Consider the following 26,567-nt stretch of genomic DNA (forward strand, 5'->3'; position numbering starts at 1 on the left):
GCGAGGGGCCGCCCCGCCGGCAGCGCCCGGGCTCGGCGCCCCGCCGCTGCCCCGCCGCCCGCCCCCTCCATGCGGCGCTGAGCGCGGGCAGCGCCGGCAGGCAGCGCCGGCAGCATGGGGGACACGGCGCCCCCGCAGGCCGCGGGGCTCGGCGCCGGGCTGCTGGGGGGCGGCCCGGCGGCGCCCCGCGTGCACAGCGCCATCGTGGAGCGGCTGCGGGCCCGCATCGCCGTCTGCCGCCAGCACCACCTCAGCTGCGAGGGGCGCTACGAGCGGGGCCGCGCCGAGAGCTCCGACCGCGAGCGCGAGAGCACCCTGCAGCTCCTGCACCTCGTGCAGCAGGGCCAGGGCGCCCGGAAGAGCGGCAAGCACCCCAAGGGCGGCGGCGGCGGCGGCCCGGCCCCCCCCGCGCCCCCCGCCGCCGCCGCCGCCGCGCCCCCGGACTACCACCAGCACCAGCTGCTCAGCAACGGCGGCGTCAACGGGGAGCAGCCGCCGGGGGAGCAGCGCGCCTCGGCCCTGCTGGCGGTGAGTCACGGCGCCCCCTGCCGCCGGGGAGGGGCGCAGCGCCGCGGGGGAGGGGGGGGGGGGGCCGCGAGGGACCCGCGCGCGCGGGGCGGGGGGGAGGCGCCGCGCTCCTGAGGCGCTGAGGCGCGGCCGCCATGTCGCGGTGTCCCCCCCCCACACACTCCCGGGAGCCCCGGCCGGGGCGCCGGGAGGGAGATGCCCTCCGTCGCCCCGGGCCATGCTGGCAGCGGGGCTGTGTCCCCGCTGCACCGAGGCGGCGCCGGCCGGCCTCGGTGCGCCGCTGGCGGGCGGCCCCGAGGGGAGAGCCGCTGGCGACTGCTCCTGGCGCAGCCCGCAGCCGGCGTCGAAAGTAGCGCTGAAGCGTTTCCAGTGCTTAAAATTGCCCTGGGTACTCGCCGACGCCGTTCGGGGCTTCAGGTGGCGTAGGGCAGCCCAGGCAGCTGCCGTAACTCCAGGCCACAGTCTGCTCCTGCGTCCCCCGAAACCCGGTCAATATTTGTGCGCGAGACCGACAGAGGCGGAAAGCGCGAGCGGCACACGCTCCAGCTTCGCGCCCTGACCGTGGGCACGCACAGAGGCAGAGCTGGCGGGAGCCGGTAGCAGCTGCGCCCAGCGCCTGGTTGGTGCCCGCTGCGTGAGCCTCCCCGGCGCCGCTCCCTTACGGGCACGGCGCGTGCACAGAGTTTCCCAGATACCGACGCTTTGTAAATGATATGTTGACCTTTCTCAACTGGAAACTGCTCTGAACGCGTCAAAGAGGCGAACTCTTACTACTTTATTAGGGGCAGTCTGCACAGCACGCTTGCTGCGCCGCCTTTCCTTCCAACGCTTACCTCTCGAGATGGGTGCAACGTGTTAGGGAGAAGCACTGCGCCCCGACAGGCCAGCGGCTGCTACTCGAGCAGCTGAAAATAGATCATTCCCCCCTCTCCAAACATATACTCATCTTCATTAACGCTTGGTGTATTCTAAGGTGGGACCCTTGTGGTTGTTCTCTCTTTTTGCACTGGGATTCACTTCAGTGCGGGGATCTAAGTTTGGGGCTGCGTTACTCAGCATCCTCTGCGAGGGTGATGATGTAAGTGTTAATGCGATAACATTGTGTCCAAAGGGAGTTTAGACACTTCGACCTGACTCAGTGTTCAGATTAAATCTCTCTGTGTTTCTCATTGCAATCAAGAAAGCCATTATCTTATTTTTCCAGAGTGTATTAATGAAAGGTTTTGTACTTATCTTGAAAGAAGAAAGGGTTTTGCATAATAATATACATCCCAGAAAACCCCACTTTCTAAAATCACCAAACAGGTGTGGGGGGTGACATTTTTTGTTTGTTTTTTTTACTAGTTGTTACTATTATGAAATAGCTGGAGGCACATGTTTGAAAGCACTAAATGAAACAACTCCAAAGAAAATACTGAAAGATTTCCATCTTTGAAATGCAGAGAGCTTGTCCATGTTTCTGCAATAATGTAGAAGATTGTTAACCTGCCCTTTGCTGGAAGATGCCATGCATGGCTTTAATTCCACATTGTATGTTGTGTTATCTCCCCAAAGAACTCTGAACATATGTGTCTTTGATGAGAGAAAGCTCTCAAAAAGTATCCCTGCTTTTTGCATGCTGGCATTTGGTAATCCTGCTGACAAGGTACGTGACTTCACTGAGCATGACGTTTGGAGCCCTGAACCATATTCTGACACTGAAGAAATGCTGGCTCATGAGGCAGTATTGCTGTAATGGTATCACTGTACATCACTGATCCTCCCACTCTGTGCTTGACACAAGCATCCTTCATTTGCTGCTGTGGTAGGACTGCCTAATTAAGGAGCAAAGAAAGGCATTAGTTCAAAGTCATGGCTCTGTGTAATGGAAGAACATATGCCCCTTATCAATCACTCTTTAGATTGCAAATATCAAAAATGAGAAAAAAAAAAACATGCCACACATTGTCTGAGGGGGTAGAATTCAAATGGTGGAGAGTCATGCACAACATTTTGGTCCCGCTGTTTAAATTCAGAGATCAGTGATAGTCTACAAAATATTGAGGTCTTGCTTTAGTTCTAGCCATAGCTGGAGGAGAAATTCGCTCTACCAGTTCCCTGAGAGTGAAAAAGCAAGGACTGTGAGCCTGTTGTCCTGTGCATTGGAAAGGGAGGGGGAGGAAAGCCATCTTCAAGGCAGCAGAACTAGTGCTCTGTGGGGCTTTTCCTGAGAGGAAATCCAGCAAAAGCCTTATTTGCGCCAACACTGATAGTCCTAATTTCAAACTTTTTACTCAGAGCAGATGGCAGATGTGAGGTACAGAGGGTCCTAGAACGAGGCACCGTTCTGAGCTTCGGCTGTGGGAGGTACGGCTCAGGCACAAGAAAGCACAAGACAGGAGCATTTGTGCAAACTTTGCACTAAGTATGTGAGATTCAACCCATTTCCTTCCTTTGCAGATCCCACTACACTTGTTACAAGTATGTCTGCAACATTTAGTGGCACTGGATAGATCATTTACACAGTGAGATTCAAGAATAAGTATTTGGCACTCTAACATTTGAAACGATATTCACTTGAAAATATCAAAGAGCTTAAAGTGATAATATGACATTGTTAATACTGTTCCCAGTTGATGGTTTAAAACTGAAGGAAGGGAAGCTGTCAGAAGGGAGAGTTCTTAGTGGGGTTTGGTTTGGGCTTACTTGATTTCTGAGAAAGTTCCTTTGGCAGCAGCATTTCCTAACTGGAGAATGGAGATCAACTTTGTTAGCTAGAACAGTGGATGGGTGCAGCTGTAGGAGAAACTTAATCTTCAGGACAGTGCTAGGAAAGCTTTTTTACTCTCTGCCTGCCTGCCTGCATTTCCCAAGAGCTGACATTTGTTTATTTACTTTTTTTTGTTACTTTCATGGAGCACAGTGGAATAGATACATACATATATATGTATATATAGGCCCTCCAGCACTTATCTGTTTATATTGTTGATGTTATATCTAAACAGTTTGCTCTGGAGGGCATTCCTCAGTGGCTTAAGCATTGAGCTTGTAATACCAAAATTCTTGCACTGCAGTTTCAAATCCCTGGTTCGCTGATTCATTCCTTCATTCTTCTGACACAGGCTGAGTACTGTCTGTTTTGCTCTGTGGGACTCTCCGTTTCACGAGCATTACTGCCTTATTCTGCTCAGGCTCTGTCATTGCCACTGTCAATGTGGTGGCTGATGTCTTCCTAGGAGTGCGTTAACTGATGTGTGTCATCAGTCCCAGGTGACTCATTCTCCTTCCACATATTTGGGAAGATGCTTCACAGAATTTATCATCATAAGGATTGGCATTATTTTCTATATTTAGAAGAGTGACTGTGAAATCAGCTTGCTCCCCAGATGTGTTCTGCAAACAGGTAAAAATGAAAAGGGAAAACAGTTCCATAAAGAGAATACAGCTAAGGAAGAGAGAAATGAATTAATGCCTCCTACTCTCTTAAATCCTCATCCACATCAGTACAAATCTGCAAGAGTCATTGTGCTTGTCCCAGTTCCCTGAGGACATCACTAGAAGACAACAGAATTGCTTGGCTAGTGCTGAGAGCCAAGATTGGCTTGTAAAACTTTGAATTAGGTGATTACTTTGCGTGATCTTTTAAATGAACATGGAAACCCTGACTTTGTTTTCTAATAACTTTTTTTATGAACCACACTATACTTGCTGAGGTTTGGCCTGCCTTGTGTGAACATTAAAGATCCTCAAGTATTTTAAAAATGAGGGTTTCACTGCGGTATCTCTGGCCTAAATTTGCTTTTCCTCCATCTCCCAAACTCTTTGCTTTGTTTGCTAGTTGGCTGCCAAGGTACACTGCAGAAGTTGTTGCGTGTTTTCTGGTTCTGAACGTATGTAACTTTAGGAAGCTCTTAGAAGCGAGCAGGACAAGGCTACCAGCTGTGAGGTGAAGTGATGCTATGGTGCAGTGAACCAGGAGCCAAGCTGGGATGGCATGCTAGGAACTGTTTGGTGAGGATGCACCTGGACACCATTTAAAATTTTAATTCCCCTTGAATGTGAGAACATTCTCTGAACAAAAATTGAGAGGAATCCATAGAAGCTGCATAAAAGGTATTTTTAATTAAGAGTTCAGCAAGTGTACTTGTTAAATATCTGCTAGTTAAGGAATCTTTTCTGTCATAGTTCTCCAGTAAAATCACTTGCCTCCTCTTAATTTTTTAAACCTTTGAATATATTTAGTGAAAGTCTCCTCTGCTCTGAAACAGTTTAACAGATTGCTTCCACGTCAAAAGTTTCTGTAGGTAGTGAGCAGTGGAACTGTTTGCTTGCTTGGACCTGACACGTTCTCTGAGGCCAATCCATTGGCCTCACTATTCCTGACTATTACGGCGTATCCTCTGATATGGCTTTCACATCCGCTGCAGTACTCAGTTGAGTCCCTTGTGTGTAGCACCGGAACGAAACAGAGTGATACAGCTTCTGTTTCTTCTGTGCTAAGAAGTGTGACTCCAGCAAAAACGTTAGCTGCTTTGTGGGGAAATCTGAACCTTAGAAAGGTATGTCTGAGTCAGAGAAGCTGCTTTGCCGAAACTTAGAGTTCTCTCAGTATTAGTACTTCTCCCCCCTCACCCCACAGACAGAATACTGCCTGCAGAAGGAGTTTGTTAAATTAGATTACAGTGCTCCCCCCAAAAAAAAGAAAAAAAAAAAGATTGATTAGTTGATTAGCTTGTTGAGAAAGACTGTAACGTGTCTCTTCTCCTCTTCCTGACTGCTGGCACCAATCTTTTCTACCAACATACCATCTCCAGAGGCCAACTGTAGTCTGTCTTGTCAGTCTGTTGGTTTATAAAAATGAAACTTCACGCCCATCTAGTTACTGGAAAAGAAAGGCTCCATCCTTGTCCCTTTGATGCTTTAGGGTGGAGGAAGTAATATTGCCATTGCCTCATTTATACTGTGCCTCAGATTTCTTCTTTGAAGGAACTTAGAATTGCTTAGAATTATCCAGCAGAGGAGCTGGCAGCTGGCAGCCTGCTCCAGCTGACAGAGCTCTAGGATGCAGGTTCTTTTCTCAGCTCTGCAGGCAAGCTTCTGCGTGACCTTGAGCATGTCCCCTGCAGTGTCTCTATTTCCCTTCTGTGCTGTATTGAGCTTTTCAGGCAGCACCATCTAGGTGCCTAGCACGTGAGAGCCTGGTCTCAGCTGAGGGCTCAGGTCTACATGGTAATGACTTTACCTCATCCCTGCTATGGAATTCAGGAAGATGATTAAAATATTTGAGAGGGCACACAATCTTTTATACAGTACGTGGAAGAGCTTTGGTCTTGTGGCTGTGCTAAGGAGAAGAAAAGGGACAAGATCTTGCTCTTTGGCCTTCCTTTAGCATCCATATGTTGGGGTTTCCCTGTAGGATTCCCTAGTGATGGCACTCCCAGCAGCAGCAGGGGATTCAGGATAAGCCAGTGCTTTCCACAGATCTGACTCAGTGGGTGTAAACCTGACGAAGATCTTACCCATTTCAGGGTGCTACAGTTTGGAACAGCTCTGAGAAGTGAAAAAAAGCAGTGGTCTTGGCTGCAGTCTCAGAAAAAGAATTGGTGCCAGTTGAGATTTGGATCACTTTTTTAACTTAACAGTATTAAGAGACAGATCTTTTTCATATTTTTTTCAAGTGAAAGCATGAACTATTTATGTCCTAGATTTCCCAAGAAAAGCTTCCCATAACCACTTGAGAACCAATGTGTGAATTTGTCATACCTTGTCAAGCTCTTCCAAAGTATTATTAGATGCAGGTAATCAATCCATAACTGCACTGAAGTGCCAGCGCTCATACATAACACAAAATACCTGCAACTCTCAAGCAAAAGTTCTTAAACGAGCGCACTGCAAACTAAAACCCAAGTGTATCAACTCTGACTCCAGGATCTATTCAGCAGATTACCCCTGTTATTTCACTTCCATAAACCTCAGTTTCTTCTATGAAAAATACTATTTATCACCTTTGTAAAGTGCATTGGGATCTGGTGGAATTTTATGGCTTAAAAGCCAGATTCATTATTGATGGAGCCTAAGGCAGGATATTTGAAAGTTTGTTTTGGCAAAGCCGCAGGCAATGTATATGAGTTGATGGATTCTTCTTATTTGACTTCTGTGTTTGGAGCCTTTGAGGTGCACTCAAATCACCTTTTCAGCTTTTGTCCCACAGGTATGAATCCTGGAAATACAAACCCAAGTGAGTCTTTCACATAATCGCATGACTCCCAGAGCTGTGGCTTTATGTGAGGCACCAGATAGCCCAAGATTCACAATAAAAGTGTAGGAGTTGTCAGTGCCTCTTATTGTGCTGGTCCCTCTTTTCAGAATAGAAAAGCTGCTTCCAATTTTTCAGTCACAACCATAAGTGTATGCTTCACATTTTCTTGCTTCACTCACTCTTCATTCGGCATGAGTTTTGACTCAGATTAGTCTCTTAATTAAGTTGGCTGCATCTAAGCACTGCTATGTCCTTGATGCTCCAGCAAACTGGGACCAAAAGTGGGACAGGAACTGAGAGCACGTACTCAAGTCATCTGCTCTCTGGCGAGGCTGCAGCTGCATGCCCAGCGGTAGCAGGTGGGAGCCACTTTGTCCTGCCTGTGTTTCCTTCCATTTGGTGAGATGACTATACTGTAGTAACAGAGGGAGGTCTGTGCCTATGGCTCGGTGTGTGAGGGAGACTCAGAAATATTTTTTGATTTAAATAACGTACACAAATACACAATTCCAGCGCACTCATTGAAAGATTATCAATATGTATTTTTTTTTTAATTTGCAAATAACTAATGCCCATGGGTTGACATACAGATGTTCCCATTTCTCTGAAGAAATTTATTTTGTTCAGAAAAGGCTCCTGGAGTTATTTTTATCTGTGTCACTCAGTCATCCTTCTGATGTGCTTTGAAACCTCGCTGAATCAAGGTGCAGAGAAATTATCACCAATTAGAAATCGGCATGAAAGTACTTCTGACACAGTGGGGAAGCAGATCTTGAAAAGTCATTTACCTGCTGCTGGAGCCTGATGCTTTTGATTGCTGAAAATCAGGAACCTGGCTGTAAACCCCAATAAGATCTTGGCCTAGCAGATGAAACCCCCAAGAAGGTTCATCCTGGCTGCTCTGTTTTGAAACAAAACATACTATTATGCAGCAGTCATCTTTGTGGCACCCTGGCTTTATTACGGAGCTCTGCAGGCACCTCCCTAGGGTAGGTGTTACACAAACACCCATTGAGAAGTGTGCCCTTCCCTGCATACCTTAGGGCCTCGGGAGACAAGATAGTCAAAGAATGGAAGGAGAAACAGAAGCACAGAAAGGACCAGTGTCTTGCCCAAGGTCAAACAGCAGGTCAGTGGCAGAGCTGGGAACAGAGCCCAGATTTCCTGACTCCTAGTCCAGCACTCTATTAATCATCTCTTTGCTTTGTGTTCTGTGGCCTGTTACTGTCCATAGGAAATGTGAGGAAGACTTTCCGACAGCTTCGGAGTTACTTCTTAGTTTTGGAAACTATTGATCATCAACGCACTATTGAAATAAAGAGGTCATGTACTGGACATCTGCACTAGGGAATTCAGAACTAAAGTGCTGTAGGTATCAGTTTTGTCCCGGGACATTAAAAAGCCATATTTAGTAATTCCAAGAGATTTTTCTAACTCATATTTTTTAAAGTCTTTTTCCTTATATTATTTACAAACTGGCTTGTTTTGATAGAGTTACTCATCATAGTTGAACTCCTACACTGGTGCCTACCCTGTAAATTATTTTTTTTCCTTAAAAACAAGTTACAACAGTTATTTAGTTAGTGGAGCTTTTCTTCTTCATGGAATTTACCAATGAACTAATGAAACAGTAAGAAAAGCAGAGAGTCAACAGTTAGGAGACACTTTCTTATTTATTTTCATTCCTCACCATACAATGTATTAGCTTTTAAAGTGTTCGAATGGAATTATCTTGATCACAAAGTTAATTATACCTGTGAGGTTTTTTCCTCCCCAAAATTTTGACTTGAGGCAAAACTCTGGCTATGGTGGTAATGACTTACCAAAAGTCTCTTGTAAACAATAGTATAATCACTTTCTTATAGTCATGGCAACGGTGCTTAAGCAGTGAGCTTACTGAACACAACATGCACTGTTTCTCCTGAATAGCTGCTGCAGCTCTGAAGTGTATGCTGCTCATTTTCAGAGGACTCGGGGATATAAATTATTCAGCAAAACAACACTCCTTTGGAAAGTGTCTTTGAAACTGGTGTATTTTGTACCAGCTAAAGAAGGATGCTTATCTGTGCTGATAAGGCTGTTTTTAATCACTACCGTGTACTACTTTCTGGGCCTGATCCAGCCCCCTGAACTCAGGGGTGTCTGTATAAACCCTGCCTGAACTATGCAGCCTACTGGCAGGGCTGTAGTAATGCCCTGGTAACATTTGCTGTCATCAGATCCCTAAAGTGGAGGGCAAAATGGCTCGGGAGGATGCATGCTATATGCACTGTATGAGAAGTAGTGACTCGGTGCAGACACAGGAATTTGTTTTAGTGAACAAGGGGCTCATTGCAGCACAGCAGATCCCGTGCTTGGCACAGAAGATCATTTAGATTCCTGCTCGGTGGTCTGAGGAGGTACTTCAGAGAGTGGATTGCTTCACAGGAAGCTTCAGAGTTGAACCTCAACCTAAGGAGTTGTCTTCGACTTTTTTATTTATTTTGGTCTTTGCAGCTCTCTCATTCAAATTACTAGACCTGGAGGAAAGACCTTGTTGGCAACAGTTGTTGCTTTGGAATGAGTCATTCCACCAGATTTCAGAAATGCCACCCCAGTGACAGTTGGCGAAAATGCTGCATGGGCTGTTCAGTTTATGTTTTTCACTTTGGAAAATCAGACCATTTATTTAGGATTCTGTTGCTTTAGAAACCAGCGTTAGACACTCCGATTTACTTTCCTTTTCTTCCCCTTCCATTTTCCCTTCTCCTTCTCCTTCCCCTTCCCTCTGCCCTTCTTTTCCCCATCCCCTCTTCTTTATGCACTGCTAAGGTATCTCAACATTGGAGCTTTCAAAATCTTGTTTATACTCTGATCGACCCCTCCTGACATAGTCTTTGGGAAATACTATGGACATGGCATTGAAGAACCTTGGCCTAATACAGGATCAAGGTCTTTATTTCTGGTGATTGTGCTAGTTTATAATCATTTGTTTTGCTTTCCAAAGAACTGTATTCACTTTGCTTCTCTGCAGCTTTTGATTCCACATCCTTCAAAGCTAGATATGCTTGGTCTTCAACATGGGGCTGCTTACCCCAGTGGCCCAGTTCCCGGAAATAGTTATGCATGCACTTAATTGTGCACACATGGGTAATCACACTGAAATCAAGATGTGTAGAATTAAGCAAGTCTAGAAGTATTTGCAGGTTTTGGTCTTTGTTCAGCAAACAGACCTTAGGCTTGCTGAAGCCCACTGTGTACAACAAAAAGAAACTGAATTCAAAAGTAAGTAGCATATTAATTATCAATTGACTTATTTCCTTAGCACAGTTAATTCTGTACTTTTAAAAACTACTTTCCATTTTTCCTGCAAATCCAATTGCCCTTCCTTTCACACTCATTTTTCCTCCTCACTACTTAACTCCCAGCAGACCTGAGCTGCCAGCCACATGATCCGTTTTCATAATGAGCGGAGTTCCTGTGTTTCTTTTTTCCTACCAACTTTGTGTATTACCATTATGGTTCCTAGGACTGATTTTGGCCAGCTTTTAAGGAGAAAGAGAGTCACAGTGTTTCAGACCTTCACTTCCAAGTGCAGTATTAAATATAATCCTTATAATTATAGCACTGCCACTTGGACCACTGTAGTTCAGGCTATGTCAATATGTCATCAAAAGCTCTCTTTTTCAGGAGCTGGAACTCAGTTATGTTGATTGAATTGAAATTTGATGGCCAGCAGCTGCAAACACACTCTGTCCCCATCCCCCCCGCCTCCCTACTTTTTTCCCTTTTACCACAAAATCCCCTTGCTTGCTTTCGAAGTCGTGGAGTTACAGAACAGAGATAATGGTTGATTCCAGGCTGTTTTTCCACTCTTTTGGGGAGATCTTGCTGGTGCTTTGAGGGGGCCCTGCAGCAGCCTGTGGACATGGTGAGTCCCCGAACCTTGTGGGACCCCTTGTGCCAGAGCTCTTGGTGCAGCTCGCAGTGCAAGACAGCCAAGAAGGCCAATGGGCACATCAAGGTGGTTGCACTCTTGGGGCTCTCGTGTGAGCCAGCCAAGGAGCATCATGCTCCTCCCGTGGCCTCGGTCAGTTGCCGTACAGACCTCACTATTCATGGGAGTGAAGGTGTCAGGACCAGGGTATTTCCCAGTAATTCCCAAGTTTGTACTGAAGGTTTAACACATGCTTTTTTAGCCCTAGGGGATTGAGGGGAAAAAAAATAAAAAGCTTTAAGTTACACACACACACAAAAAAGGGCATCTAGCAGTTGTATAACACGATCTTGTTGGTTTTGGTACTTAAAAAACAAAACAAAACCTCAGCATTCGTAACCTGAGATATCCAGGTTTTAAAAAGTGTCACTTGCTGATACACAGTAAGTACTTTTCATAAGCCTTTTAGTCTGTGTATTTACAGGTAGACCAGAATAGTTCAGCAGAAATTAATCCAGCCTGTTGAGTAAACAGTATGTACTTTTAAAAGTTTCTATATATACCACCCATATGTAAGGCCTTTGCCATACATATGTACCGCACACAGTACATCTGAGGGGCCCTGTTAGAGCCAGGACAGCTAATGAAGCCAATAACTCCCTCCCTGTACATGTCTCTGGATATGTTGTTAATGCTGTCCAGCCCATGCAGGGTAACTGTGCATTTGCCGCCTGGTACATTGAAATGGCTATTAACTGGAACGGTCCATTTTTGGCTCTGGGAGGCATCCCCCAGGAGGTACCGCCTGTGCTTGGGTTGCCTAGGCTGTCAGCAAAGCATAGCCTCTTCGATAGAGATCAGAAGGACTCTTCGCCAAAACCTCATGCCTCTTTTGGTCACAAAAGTCACACTCAGTCCTGCCCTTTATGTAGCAGTAAAGTCCTTGTCTGCAGTCCTCCTCCTCCACTTCCCAAACCCTATTAGCCATTCCTCCTCCCCTGCCTTCACCCCCCTCTCACCTGGGCTATCCCGCTCCCTCCTCTCATTTCATGCTCCTGACATAGCTTCGTAATGTTGTTTTTCTAACTTGGAAGAAAGGGCCAGAGGGCCAGGCTAAGCGAGATACTGAACACATGGTTTCCACATGTTCTCTGGGTCTTCCTTCACGTTGCTTCCCTGGCTGTCTTTCTTCTTCGCTTCAACTGGAAATGTAATGAGTGTGAGCGTATTCTCCCCTCCTCCTGTTAGTTTTCTAAGGGGCAGGCTCCAAGGTCCTTCATCACTGTCACATGAAACTGAGAGCAAAAAGCTCTGTGAGCTGCCAGTACATTTGCACATTCTTAGATTGTCACTGCAGGCCATGGGCACTCACAATCTAGGCGTGCAATTGTGAATGCTCAGGGGCCAATTCAGAAAAACACTAAAAAGAATGTGCATGAAGTTACACATATGTTTAAATGCCTTTCAGTTTGAGGGCTGCTTCTCTTAACTGGGTCTCCATACTGGAGAAAACGTCTTTCTTGGCCTGATTCAGCAAATACTTGAGAATATAACAAAATATGAGAATAGAAGTACATCCACCATGTTATATTTTAAAGTCTTTTAGGTAGGGCAGTGCAGTGTGGTGAGCCATGTGAAGGCTAACTTGCTCATTTCTTCCATTCCTACTCATGCTCCTGGCTCCACATGCTGAGTATCTCTGACTTTCAAATGCATTTTGGTAATGCTCCTGCCTAGACCACTGTAATGTTCTTTAATGTAATCACATCATGTTCTGCGCAGATTATTTAGAGAAATTACAATTAAACGAAGAAAAATGAAGTCTTAGAAAGGAAATGCTCTTGCAAAGTTAATAGTATTTCTATGACTGTTTGATGGTGAGCAGTATTGGTATGCTGCATTACTATGCTAGGATTACTTTGCTGCATCCCACCTATGATCTGACTGAGAGCAAGATCAAATCCAGTCCTAGTCTTTTTCACTTAAATGAACCAAGCACCTAATCTTCACTGTACTAAATTGAAACCAATGGAAACTGGGCACCTAATTGTATTTTTGGATCTCAGCCTAAAATCTCTGGAGTGCTTTGGAATATTTATCCCTGGGAAATTTTGCTTGAGTCAAGAATATAGACTGGAGACGTTTCTCACAAAAGCCCCCTCTAAATATGTGACATCAGTGCATGAGTCAATGAGTCATCAATCAGTGCCAGAAGTCGAAGTATTCCTTGTATTTATCTAAGAAGTAGTTACCTATTTACTTTCTCAAATGATGCTTATAGTGCTAACATGGCATTTTGGTTTGCTGTACAGCAGAAACACTATTTTTAAATGTGTTTTATAAAGACTGGCCTTGTTGTTTCTTTAAAAATTAGAAATACTAGACATCAAACGTAAAAGGCCTGTTTCCTTCTTCACGAGTTTTGTGGTCTAGGAAAAATCCTGAACTATGCTAGTAAAAGACTGTCCAGTCTCTTCTGTTGATGCAAGTGTTTCTCCTTCAGAGGAAGTTGAATTTTTATTGTATCATTGCCCTCTTTAATTTATCACAGCTTCTGCTTTTCCTCTGTTTTGGCATTTTAGACTTTTAATATGTTGCTGAAAATATATTATAGAAGTAAAAGAAATAATTTGTTGCAAAGAAAGATTTACCTGTGAAGAACTCTAGGAATGCCACAGACAGACAGGTTCCAGCTAGGAAATCCAATGTAGTGCTGGACCTCTGTGTCTCAATGTACCTCACTGATGCTTGGTTCTTGGTGGGCCATGCGATCCCTGGGCTTCCTAGCACATGCGGTGTCCATTGGTCTTAGTGCAGTGTTAGAGCCCAGTGCTGGGAGCTGAGTGCAGAAGCAGAGCTGAAGGGCAAAGAAGTAGTGAAATTTTGCTCTCCATGCCTGAGCATCTCTTTCTGTACAAGAATATGGCATATAACTCCGGGTATAGGAAAGTAGATCTGCACAAAGCAACATAACCAAACTTTCAAGGAGGAGAAAAAGAACTTGGCAGGAGGAAAAAGAAAAAAAAAAAAAAAAACACTGATCCAATTTGACATACTTTCCAGCAGTTGTTGAAACAGGCACCCAGTGGCCAGATCTCCTGTGTTATAATCCTTATTGCAAAACATTTGTGCATCTAAAAGTTGTGGCATTCCTCCTACTACTGCATGTCATCTCTTCAGATTGGGTCTTCTGTCCACAGCACTTAATCCCTCTTTGCCCATCACCTCTGCTTGCCTCACAAATCTCTCTTACATTCTCAGTTTGAAACTCTTGCTGGCACCAACTCACTGCAAGTGCTTTCGAGGGGAGTCCAGAGCCTTATGCGGGAGCATGTAGCTACATGTCAGGATTTAGCTGTTTCTAAACAGCCTGTTAGGGTACAAGATTACAGGAGCAATGGACTTGAAAGCAAAACAAAGCTGACTGTAGCGAGACACATTTAAGTCCTGCATCAAAAGCACTGCTGTGCTGATCGGAGTCTCATGTAATTCCCTCTTATCTAATCTAACGTATCAGTATCTCTACTGCATTTATTACCTTGTTATCAAGGAATAACAGGAAGGAGATTGAGGCCTTGGTAAAAGCACAAGGCAGAGAGGCAAAAATAAGGCTTGCTATTGAGCAAAGGTTAAAAGAGTTGCACCAGCAAGACACTGAGCATTGCAAACAGCAAACCTTCCTGTTTAACTGAGTTTATGGTGTCCCACTGACTTTCAGGTGGCCAGGACCTGGCTGCAGAGCCTGTTTGGTGGAGGAGACTGTGAGACAGTAGAGCAGGGGAATGGGTTGTTGAAAGGTGTGTCTAAGGCATTCTCCAGCAAAATTCAAATGCAAGACCATAGATGTCTGTTAATGATACCCCTGATCATTCACTCAGCAACATTATTCATGAGAGTGTTCTTCCAAACAGCTCCTGCTGCTTCTGCTCCAGTGGATTTCATTTGGTTTGTTAGCATCGGTGTTTATTTCCAGCTAGTTTCACTTGTGGTTCTCTACAGAAGTCCAGGGTTGAGAAGCTCCAGTTAATCAACCCCCTCCTCACTGCCTCCCCTTTTCATTTATTTGTCTGCTTTTAAATCATAAAAGCATTTCTAGCAATTCCTCTTGTATAGCACAGTTATTGAGGCAAAGGACTGTCTAGTTACTCTCCAGCAGAAACTCTCCGGGGGCGTAAAGGGACATGGAGCTACTGAGGAGAGTCCAGTGTAGGGCTACGAAGATGATCAGAGGGCTGGAGCATCTGCCCCATGAGGAACGGCTGTGAGAGCTGGGCCTCTTCAGCATGGGGAAGAGAAGACTGAGGGGGGATCTTATCAATATGTACAAGTCCCTGAAGGGAGGGTGTCAAGGGGACAGGGACAAACTCTTTTCAGATGTCCCATGTGACAGGACAAGAGGCAATGGACAGAAACTGAAGCACAGGAAGTTCCGCCTGAGCATGAGGGGGAATTTCTTCCCTGTGAGAGGGACGGAGCACTGGACCAGGTTGCCCGGAGAGGTTGTGGAGTCTCCTTCTCTGGAGATCTTCAAGGCCCACCTGGATGCAACCCTGTCTAACATGCTCTAGGTGCCCCTGCTGAGCAGGGGTGTTGGACTAGATGCTCTCCAGAGGTCCCTTCCAACCTTACTGATTCTGTGATAAATGCTGAGAAAGGAGCAGTCTTTACACAGCAAGTGATTTGTCACCCGGGCAGGACAGGCCAGCACCTGGGGTGCTCATATATGTGATTACAGGGCCCAGGAAAGCCCTCAGGCTCTTTTAAACAAGGGACTGTATTGCTAGGACACCAACACCAGAAGCAGCAGTGGACCTGCATGAAGCCATCCTGAAATCTTCCTACCTCTTATCCCAGTGAGGGACATGGCAGAGTCAAGATTGTCTGCAGCACCAAGAAGGGCTGCTTAGCAGGAGGCACAGGCTGTTGCCATCCCAGCTCACAGCCGGCAGAAGAAAGTCTGTTTATAAAAACTGTTTTGAAGGAAAGAACGCAAAATTAAACAGTGGTAATGGGTGCAGAGGTGTTAACCAGCATGAGAGGTAACTGAGCCTGTTGTGGCTAATGGCATGGGACATCCCTGAGGTGAAATGGGCAGTAGCTGCACCATAAAGAAGGCCATGAAGAACTTTGCATTCATTTTCCAGTATCAGCTAAGTGGTTTATTGGCTTGCACAGAAATACTGGGTAGGTGGTTGAGAGCTTCTCCCCCTCAGACAGAATGAGTATGTGGTGTTGCAGAGTGAAAGGTCTGACGTACTGACAGGGAATCGCTTTGCATGCAGAAAGGTCCTCGGATATAAAGCAAAAAGTGAACCCTTGGCTAGGGCAAAGCTCTTTGGTTGTATATCTGATCTCAGGTTTTTCTTCTGATTGATACGAGTAAGAGGAGAATCTGTACTGATAGCAGCAAGGCTGAAATTTCATCTCAGGTTAATAAGCCATTTGATCTTTGCTGTTGTGGTCTCACTGGAATCCAGTCTGATCGCCTCAGGCTGAGGCATCCCCTTAAGGTTCACATCCTGATGCTGTCTGCACCCATCACCAGTGGGCCTGTATCCCTGGAGACCGCTGTGTCAGTGCATCATGCAGTGTCTGGAGTCCCAGCAGGGAATTACAGCACTGTTGTGTAACATATACTGGGACTGTGGTAGGAACCCTGTTTCCAGTCAAGACAGTGCCCATGCAGCCATTGAAGGAAACAGGACCAGGACCAGGCCTGGAGTAAAATTTTGGTTTTTTTATCCTTAAACTAAGGAAAAAATATATTAAAATAATTTTCATAGCAGAACTCTGTTTTTGTTCTAGTTTTGTTTGGGTCATGAGAACATAATCACAGAGTAACCTCTTTTGTGTCCCTGTTCATGTTAACACAGAGTGACTTGTGTGCTAACCACTGTTTTGATGACCACCAAATTCTAGAGGTCAGGAGCCTCTAGAATTAAATTTATGAGCTATCATAGTGTAGGCTAAAGAACCAGCATTTTTATGGTGGGAGCTGAGAGGCTCATTTCCTCTGTGGATAAGCCACAGAAAAGAATATTTAGAACACACTGGCCAGTGGGTTATATTTTGGCACCTGAACTGTGTAGAGGTAACCTAGCAGCCGAGCTGAAGCAATCTTAAAGTGGTGTTGAGCATACTATCACCACGGCCTCATCACACTGTGGGCATCATGTAAAGTAGAGCTGGTGTCAAAGTGAATTAAGCACAGTGTTAGTTAAGGTTGTCCAACTAGTCTGAATTACCTGCTGCAACTCCTGCCTGAGCCATGTGTGTGACTATCATGTAGAAAACTTACCCTCTTACCTAAGGTATAAACTATTCACACAGAAAAGTCTCTAGCCTAGGTTTGAACTAGTTGAGGGCATGATTTAGAACAGAAATTCTTCTATAACTTGAACTGAAACCCGTGCAACCCGTGCTGTTAGTGTACCCACTTCCTTACCACAATTCTTATTTGCCCCATTCGCTCCAAAGGATGGATAAACACTCCCATAGTTCGTCCTGGGCTGAGGAATCCTGGACAGCTTCAGGACAAGGGCCCATGGCCTGCGGTTCCTCAGTCGCGTGAAGAAAGGGTAGCAGTGATAGGATTTTGCATTGAAGACTCACGCTGTCAGGTCACTGATCCAGTGACAAAGATTTGTACCTTCAGGCAGGCCTACTCTAGGGCCAGGTGCCCTGAAAGTGTGGTGTTATGTAATACTCAGCTTAAGCCTGAATGCTTGATTTATTACTTGCAATTTGAACTTTTACTGGAGAAATCATTTTTTTCAGATGTTATAAAAATAGCTAAATCATTTTGTAAAGCCTGAAAGATATTCTTTCGCACCAGGATATAAATTGGAAATGGCTATTTTGGGGCCAGTATATGTTCAAAATTCTACTTGGTCCACAAGAAACTAGTTGGCCTATGTCTTATCTAGCCTACAAAGCTTTTCTACCATAGCAAGACCCATAAAACTCAACCCGTGAAATTGTAGTCCAAACAAATTATACTGCTACTTATGCTAGGAAATCTATATCCACTTCTGAATTTACACCGGTAGAGGTTTAACAGTAGAGAACTGCCTATCCTCTTATTCACTCTGTCACTTACACCCTCAAATCATCCCATAACTGGGTACCTTTCCTTGCATGGAGCAGGTCGTAACAGATCTGCAGTGGGATAGTAAGCCTGTGGACATCTTAAAATCTTTTACAAATTGCAGATCCTCTAGAAGTTCTTCAGTGCAGATGAAAGTTCTTTTACAGCTAATGTAAGTCTAATGACAATCAAATTGCTATTCGTATTCAGCTTTCACAGACCCATCAGAAGTAGTCCACAGACCCTCATGCATCTGTAGACCACAGCTTTAAAACGACTAGTCCATGGTTTAAATAAGATTTTAGGCTTTGGGCCTTATTTTCTCTTGCCTTTCACCTTGTAAGGTCTTATATAAGTAGGCAAAGTGAGAGTAAAACGCTACGAGATAAGAATGGTGGTGTTCAGTTCTGCTCTTGGCCCTTATGCGCACAGGTGTGAAGGATGCCAATGCAAAGCAGCAGCAACTCGGGATCCAGCACTGTAACTCTGCTCTCTCCCAGTATGGGTCATGAGCAGTGCTCCTCACAGCACAGGGCTGGGGAATGATCTTACTTGCAGCACCATCAGTCTGCTGTTATCCCCTCAGAGTCAGACACTGTCTTAGCAGAAATACACATCGATAAATACGATGAGAATCAGGCCATTAGACATATTAGAGTGACACATGGTCCTTGTGGGGTAAGTGACTCACTCAACATTGCACTTATGCTTTGTAATGCTGTTTGCACCCATGGTCAGATTCGGCTATGCTTTCATTTTTGGGCGTTTTATGCCTCATACATGCAGCAATAGTCTTTTCTTTTAAGCAAAAGTACACTGAGAACTGTTGAGTGTTTGAGTGCATTTTCCTTTCTTTGATCTCCCCTAAAGCTCCACGCAGAGGGTAACACGATCTCTGGCACTGTCTCCTCTCATGCCCGATAATTAGTACAGGTCCAAGGGCTGGGTGTAATGCTATCCTTCTCAGTGCTAAGAGGGGAGATGCAGAATGGGTTAGAGTGATTGTTTGCTGTGTTGATGACTGTGGTGTTGCCATGGAAAAGCTGGAGACTTCAGGGGAGTTTGTGTTTTGTTGGGCAGCGAGCCAACCTGCTCTGACTTATTACAACTGTGTGAGTGAGTGAGCCATGCAGAACTTTATCCCTCTGTAGCAATTCCAAGGCAGGGAGAAGAGAGAAAGAAAGAAGGAAAAAAAAAAGAAAAAAACAATGGACAGGACTGCTTTAATGAGGAGGAGTGCAGTGCATTTTGTGATGTCTGATTGAATTAAAAACAGAAAATGCAAAAAAATCTTTTGCTATTTCATGTTTTTTTTTTTTTTTTTTTTTTTTTTTTTTTTGAAAAATGTGTCCAGTCTCCTCTAGGGACTGAATTCAGAGCAGTGCAAATAATGAGATCTCAAGTAATCCTCCTGGAAGCCAACAAGGCTATTTAATTGGCTGTATCTTGTACAGAAAGGAGCATTTAGAGTTCTGCTGAGCCCAAGTCCACTAAAGTCTTTGATCTGTTCCAGAAGCAGAAGTGGAAACAGGCTACACTGTTTTCATTATCTATCCTGAATGAAGTGCAAAAAGTAAATATATAGTGTAAACAGTGAAAAAATGAATCAAGGCAAACTCTATCTGCATGCTTAACTTCCTATACTCTGAGTAGTGCCGTTACTCCCTAGAGGAGGAATTAATCGTGATGCATGCTTTTTATAAAGCACTTTGCATGGGCAATTGCTTTTTCCAAAGCAATTTACTAAAGCAGCCGGTCCCGTTACTCCCACATTAGAGAAGGCATAAATGAGGCCTCAGGGCTCCCCCGCACTCTCCGGGAGACTAGGATCTGCCTGAGCCCCTAGTTAGCTGCCACCTTCTCACCTAGTGCCTCTCTCTTGGTGTACGGAAATGCAGTATAGGTTATCAGAATTATTCTGAAGTCTTACAGTGCAGCTCCACAGCTTTATTTGTTGGAATCATGACCTTTCCCTAGAACCCACATCACCAGGCTATGCTTTCATGTTGTATCAATTTGATTAAAGAGGCACATGTCCCTACTAGAAATGTGTTTGAGGAGGTGGGAGATAGTAGGGTTTCGGTCTGGAGTCCACTTGCTTTCAGGGCATCTTAAAGTTTCCAAAAATCCATTTTCTATAGCTAAGCACTGTTATGGGGGTACTTTTCTGATTGTTTTTTTCTTTGTTTGTTTTTAATTTTAAATCAAGTTTTCCTACCTGACTGTTCAGTATTATCTAGGATGTAGGAATGCTATTTTAACATACACTGCTCAAGGAGAGGTGTTGCAAATGTTCATCATAAATTATCACCTCTCAAAGATCTGTTTTCTGAAAGAACAGGGAAAGCAGAGCCACTTTAGGGTTTGTTGGGGGAACACACAGGGAAATCTTGGCTCCATGGCAGTCAGTGACAAACTTAGGCAGCTTGCAGCCCTCTTATGATCTTACTCAGGGGTGGATTCTGAAAAAATCTCTGACAATATGAGACTCCTTGTATGAATAACAGCCAACAGCATCACACATTTACTTTCAGAGGTAAAAGACTGCCTGGATATCATTACACTCACTTATGTTAAGCTGACTTGCAGTATTTTGTGGTTGAGCTGGGAAGTCCAACTGAGAATCTGGGAGCAGATCTTGCTGGCCTGGAAGGTGACAGAAACTCCTATTGATTTCATTGTGATTTAGATAAGGTCTAAAGATTAGATACCACTGTTGGATTCAGCTATGGTTTGTTGGTGAAGCCCTTGCCATATCTCATTGTGTTTAACAGGACTTATCTTGGGAGCTAATTTTCCAGGTATTTTGGTGGCTGTGATGTCTGAAGAAGTCCACCTCTGCTGCAACAAGAGGTGGACAAACTCTGTGTTCAAGATATAATGGGACGAATCAATACATGTAAATAATTTGGTTTCAATAGAGCTGTGGTAGTTTATACCAGCAGAGGACTTGACCAGAGGGTTGAATAGTTGTTGCTTTAAAGCTAATAGTCTGCTCAAAAGGATGCCTTTAGTTTGCCTTTTTTTTTCTCTCTGCACTAGTAGTTGTTTTGTGATGTTGCTGGTACAGTGCAGAAATTCATGTTCTCCCCACAGAGTTCTTGTAGCTATGTGTTCAGGGACACTCCAGATTAATGAGATCTGCAAGATCTTTAATCTTTCCTTGCAGCCTGCTGTGCCTGGGATGCAGTGTATGATAAAGACCAAAAGCAAGGGATGCAAGAAATGTGTTCATGCAGGAAACTGAAACTGTTCTGTGATTCATCCCTGTAGTGCAAATAACCTTTTCTATAACCTCAGCTTCCTGATTCTTGTGTGGATGGGACCAGATTTGCTGCTGGTGCAAGCTAGTGCAGCACTACAGACATCAGCCAAGATGCACCACTTTACTCCAGGAGATAATTTGTTCCAAATCTTCTCAGCAATGAAAACAAGGGGACACCAGATGTAGATACATCTAAAAGCAGCAAGGTCTTATGAAATGAAGGGATTGTTTTCAATACTCAATGAGCATGAAGGCTGAGTTTCTTACTGACACTTGGACTTGGACTCAGTTCCATCACTGTCTTCCAAAGAAAAAGTTTCTACTGAGTGCACAGTGGAAGTATCCACAAAGATGTTTATCTTTACAGGAGTCATCCTTGAACTGAACTACGTCCTGCTAATGCATGTGCTTTCGTATGCTGCTTGCAAATCTCCATCTGACTAGCTACTGATGTTGCCGTTTCCAAGAACCATAACATTTCTCAGCTTTTCCTGCACTGGCCAGTGAAAAGCTGGTGTGAACTGCAGCAGCAGTTTTCTGGGGTCATGCATGCAGTGGTGTCAGAGAAATTTGGGAAGTCAGCTTCCGGAGCTCCTGTTTTATTTTCCTTACCCAAGGGAAAAATTGTCTTAGTAGCTATTGAGCCAGGCCCAGCTAAGGAAATGTATAACAGCAGGGCTCGCTATGCTAGCTTATACCATTTCCAGGCCCCCAGATACTGGTATCAATGGTGCTTATGTTCTTCTGCAAGCATCAGGGAATGAAAGCTGGCAGAACTGGGGTAAGGTGGGCAGGAAAGGGAAAGGAGAGGAAAGGGAAAGGAAACCTCTGTGCTCACTCCTTATTCTGACCCCAGAGGATTCCCTCTATTTGCTTTGGGCTTGTCTGTGCTTCAGGGTAGCAGGCAGACAGGAAGCAGGGGTGAAGCAGTAAACTCACTTCAAACCTAACTGTGTCCTTGCTCTGATGCCTTTTTTATGAGGTGGCAGCATATAAAGCTTCCCCTGTACACAGTGAAGTCTTCTCAGTGTGTTTTACTGAAGTCTTCTCACTGAAGTCTTACTCTTTTACCAGGTAAAAGCATTTGAGGCTAGCCAACCAAGAAGGAAAGGTCATGGTTAGGCAGAGACTTGTCACAGAGCCTGTAGTTCGCACACAGGCGCTTGTATTAACTGGGCAGGGTACGGAGGTGAGGGATGAGGAGATTACCATATTGCCCAGCCTCTTCTCCACAGAGCCTTGCCATGGCTGCTCTGAACTTCTGCGAGGGCTCTGAGTTCCCGCAGTATTTCTTTATTCCTGACACAGCAGGGTGAGGATGTTTGGCATCACGGGCAGAGCAGTTTGTGTTACATGTCAGCACAGCCGCACGAAATCACCTTGTTCTCCTGTACATCTCCTGGAGTGATGGAAGATGGATTTTCTGCCTCCTTGGGATCATCTAAACCCTGCTAATGGGGAGGAGAAATTAAAGATAATTTTGTGACTCTCCTGCAAGTTCTCAGGTGCCTGGGAACCTGTTCTTGGTGTTATTCACTCTTTCTTGGTTGTTGACCCATATGTAAACTTAAGTTCTAGATCCTGCCACATTCTTTACTCAAGATACTGCAAAAATCCCACTGAATTCAGTGAGTGCTATGCCAGACCTACATTTCTTTAGGCTGCATTAAAGCAGGCCCCCAATTCAAAGAGCTCAAGAGCACAACCTTAAGTTTAATTGATCTAAAAAGGATTTTAAGCTGCGCTGAAAGTTAATTACATTCTGCGTGGCCCATGGCCACCCTTGCTTACTCCAGATGAGTGACTTTTTGTTAAAGGCTGGATGCAGGAGCTGGCTGAGTGGGACGGGGTGAGGGACGCTGCACCCATGCGTGCCCAGGAGCGTGTGCTGCATGGGGCAGCTGTACGTGACCTGTGCAGTGGGCAGAAGGAGAAGAGAGCGGACCACTGCAGCTGCCTGGGCTTCCCTGGCAAAAAATGGACCTAAAAGGAGCAAGAGAATAAGTGGAAGCAGCATGAAAAAATAATTGCATTATGCTGCTTCAGTTATAACCTGTCCCTTGTTCACAAGTCCGTCCGTGACTCAAGTGCCCCGCTGTAGTTTGAGCATGTGACAGCTAATAAATCCATTTATTGCGAGGGCTGTTTGTTTCAGCTTCAGAACTGAAAGTTCATCTGCAGGTGCAGCAGGGCTGTGTATAGAAGCCGAATGCAGATTTACAGCTGTTGTGGCTTACTCCAGGCTCTGCTACAACAAATCATTTTGTTAGGAAAAGAGGCTCTGCTGTTGGCCAACCAAGACGTGGTCAGGAATTTGAAATGCTGCTTTGTTAGTTTAAAAGAAAACATCGCCGGAGATGTTAGGGTGGGCGGTTTTTAAAGATTTAGTGAAATCTGTCATAAATCAAATGCTGATTGAAACTGAACAGAATGTGCCTTGTTTTTCACCATCATTTGCTATCTTCTTTCTCTCATCTGTGAGGGTGAAGAGCCGAGTTTTAAAGTGCTCAGCTCCGAAGGCCAGTTATTACTTCCTCCTGCGATCCTGTTTGATTTTCTGAATATGAGTCAGTCAGTTTTCTGCAAGTTTGGTGCAGGCTGAGCCTTTTCTCTGAGCTTCAATCTGCAAGACAAAAAACATATTGCTTCACAGGCAAAGCAAGTCTGCACAATAGAAGACTTCCTTAAAACTAGGCGCTGCCAAGTCTGCTCTCAGCCCTGCATGGAGTCATGTTACTCCTCAGCAAGGTCATACAGGCCTAAAATAATCACTGATGTTTATCTTTCCCAGAGGATATTAAGCACCCCCAAACACCAAGGCAAGAAAATCTATTAACCAAAAAAAAAAAAAAAAAAAAGGAAAAGGGGATTAAAAATAGAGTTTGTACCTCAGCTCTCAGTAGCACAAGAGTGCGGAGAGCATTAGGGCTTGTGATGTAGCATGTAAAGTGCTGAATTACGGTGGCAGTGGGGGGAGGAAGAGCTTTTCTTTTTGTCACCGATGTTACGGCTCGCTATTTACCCAGCAGCGTGCTGTGTACATCCTTGACTTCGGGCAGGAAGAAACGGAGAGCGTGGGGTTGCTCTTCTTAGGTTACCCTCGTCAGAGGAAGGACCCAAAGAAGCTCCATAAAGGCAATGCTGGGGCTATCCCTGAAGGCGCTCGCTTGGCCTCACCCTGGGCTATCCGAATGCCTCCCGGACCTAGATCCTCACAGTGCCCTTGGGAAGGAGAAAAATGCTGTCGGCTTGTTTTCGCAGGCGGAGGAGCAAGAGGCTTGGGAGAGGCATGAACTGGAAGGGGTCTCTGCTCTTTCCCAGCACCGGTGGCTGGTGCACTGTAGCTCCATCACCTCGCTGCTGACCCACGCGCTCCCACGTGGGCTGCCGACGTATACGAAAGGCTGCAGGAGGAACTGGCAGGGAAGAAGGGAAGGATGAGCGGGCCCTGCCCTGAGTCAGACTTCTAGGAGAGAAACCAGGATTACTGAATATACGGGATCCAAAGCCACAGCACCAAGGGCCCCAAATTGCTGGGCTTTTATCCCGTTCTAGGGCGCCAAGCATGCTGTTAGCTATTTGCAGTGAAGTAAAGCAAACATCCAAATGCTTTCCAGTCCCTGTTCCCCTCCTTGCATACCTGCACCTTCGAGCACCCATTTGCTTCAGCCGTCTCTTTAATGCTGGATATTTGGCACTGCATTTCCTTTCATGCCTGGGTCCCCAAATTCAGAAGACCCCCCCACACACCCGGGCTGGGTGGCGAGCGAGAGACGTGTCCTTGAAGCCCCTGTGGCGGTGGGAAAATATGTGCGCCGGTGGGTGAAACACGCTCCTCCCAGGCTCTTTTTATCTTGCCAGACTTTGCTGGAGGCTTTCGCTGCGCCGCGAGCCAGACGCGGCAGCGGCAGATGCTGCGCCCGCTTCCCGCGCGGCGCTGGCAGCGCCCTGCCACCCCACGACCGCGGGCCGGAGGCTCTCTCCCGAGCGGAGCGCGCTGCGCTCCCCGTGCCAGGTTGCGTGGTGCTTTCCCGACGCGAGCAGATGGGCCGCGGGGGGCAGGCTGCATCTGTTCGCAGAATTCTTCCACCTTCGCAACTGTGCGCAAATGCGGGCGAGCTCTGGGAGGAGGGAAGCGAGGGCTCCGGGCGCAGCGCGCTCTTTTCCTGTAATGTGTGCCGCGTAATTAAAAGTTTGAGGCTGACGAGGGAAACACCTGCTGGAGCAAACGGCGTCGCCGCCGAAGCGCAGATTCCCTGCAGGACTCGCGCTAAGGCTTTGTTCAGTCGAGCTTAAAAAGTCCCGAGTGATGAAACTTCTCTTGCACTGCTACTCCGCAGCCTAATTCATCCCAGCATCAGGGTGTCTTTTACTGAGATTCAGCCTTGATTTCATTCCTGGTTCGTTTTTCTCATTGCATTTACATAACTAATTATCAGAAGGGCTCAGATTTTTTTTCTCATCTTTTCTTTGCATGTACAAGCCATAGGCAGATGTAAATAGATAAAGGAGGCTGGAAAGTGGGCCCTAAATTCATCGCCTTTCTGATTGTTTTTCACACCCTTTAAACATTTGCAGCCTGTTATCATCCAGGTTCTCTTCCCCCAGTTATTTCTTGACAGACTATCTGTACAGCTCTTCAGTTTTGCCCATAAATCATGTCTCCTTGCCTCCTGGGCAGAATCGTCTCTCATACCACAAGGAAGTTGGGAGGACGTGGAGGGAAGGTGGCTTTTGGCCACTTCCTCGCTTTCTTCATCCTCGGCTTGCCAGGAGACGAACAGTCCCCAGCGCTCTCACCCCATCCTTCCCCCAGCATAACATCACCTCAAGGGCTGTCTGAAGCCCCCAGGGCTGTAGCTGCACACACTGGGCCCTGGCAAACTTGCTGCACAGCACTGCGGTGCAGTCTGCCAAGGATCCTCTTCTGGGGAACCGGTACCAGCGATGGAGCCACTTGAATGTGTGTTGTCCATCCCTCCTTCTGCCTGCTCCTCCCGACACAGCAGCACTGGGCCTGGCATGCCAGTTGTTGATGTGTTGGATTAACAGAATCACAGAATCATAGAATGGTTGAGGTTGGAAGGGACCTCTGGAGAGCATCTAGTCCAAACTCCCTGCTCCAGAAGGGTCACCTAGAGCACGTTAGACAGGGTTGCATCCAGGCGGGCCTTGAAGAGCTCCACAGAAGGAGACTCCACAACCTCTCTGAGCAACCTGCTCCAGGGCTCCGTCACTCTCACAGGAAAGAAATTCCCCCTCACGTTCAGGCGGAACTTCCTGTGCTTCAGTTTGTGCCCGTTGCCTCTTGTCCTGTCGCTTGGCACCACTGAAAAGTGTCTGGCCCCTTACCCTTGACACCCTCCCCCCTTAGGGTACTTATATGTGCTGATAAGATCCCCCCTCAGTCTTCTCTTCTGCAGGCTAAACAGGCCCAGCTCTGGCAGCCGTTCCTCAAAACAGAGATGCTCCAGCCCTCTGATCATCTTCGTAGCCCTACGCTGGACTCTCTCCAGTAGCTGCAACTAACCTG

At 45.9% G+C, this 26,567-nt stretch overlaps 1 protein-coding gene across 1 annotated transcript in view; it reads left to right on the top strand.

Moving 5' to 3' along the window:
• Positions 1-114: 114 nt before the first annotated feature.
• The window catches only part of MAML2 (mastermind like transcriptional coactivator 2), a 227,017-nt gene continuing 200,564 nt past the window's right edge, over positions 115-26,567 (top strand). Inside the window, exon 1 of the mRNA XM_062567306.1 lies at positions 115-528. Coding sequence (XP_062423290.1) covers positions 115-528 — 414 coding nt within the window. The remainder of the gene's footprint in view (positions 529-26,567) is intronic.

Source organism: Rhea pennata, chromosome 1 (genome assembly GCF_028389875.1).
Source record: "Rhea pennata isolate bPtePen1 chromosome 1, bPtePen1.pri, whole genome shotgun sequence".
Classification (NCBI taxonomy): domain Eukaryota; kingdom Metazoa; phylum Chordata; class Aves; order Rheiformes; family Rheidae; genus Rhea; species Rhea pennata.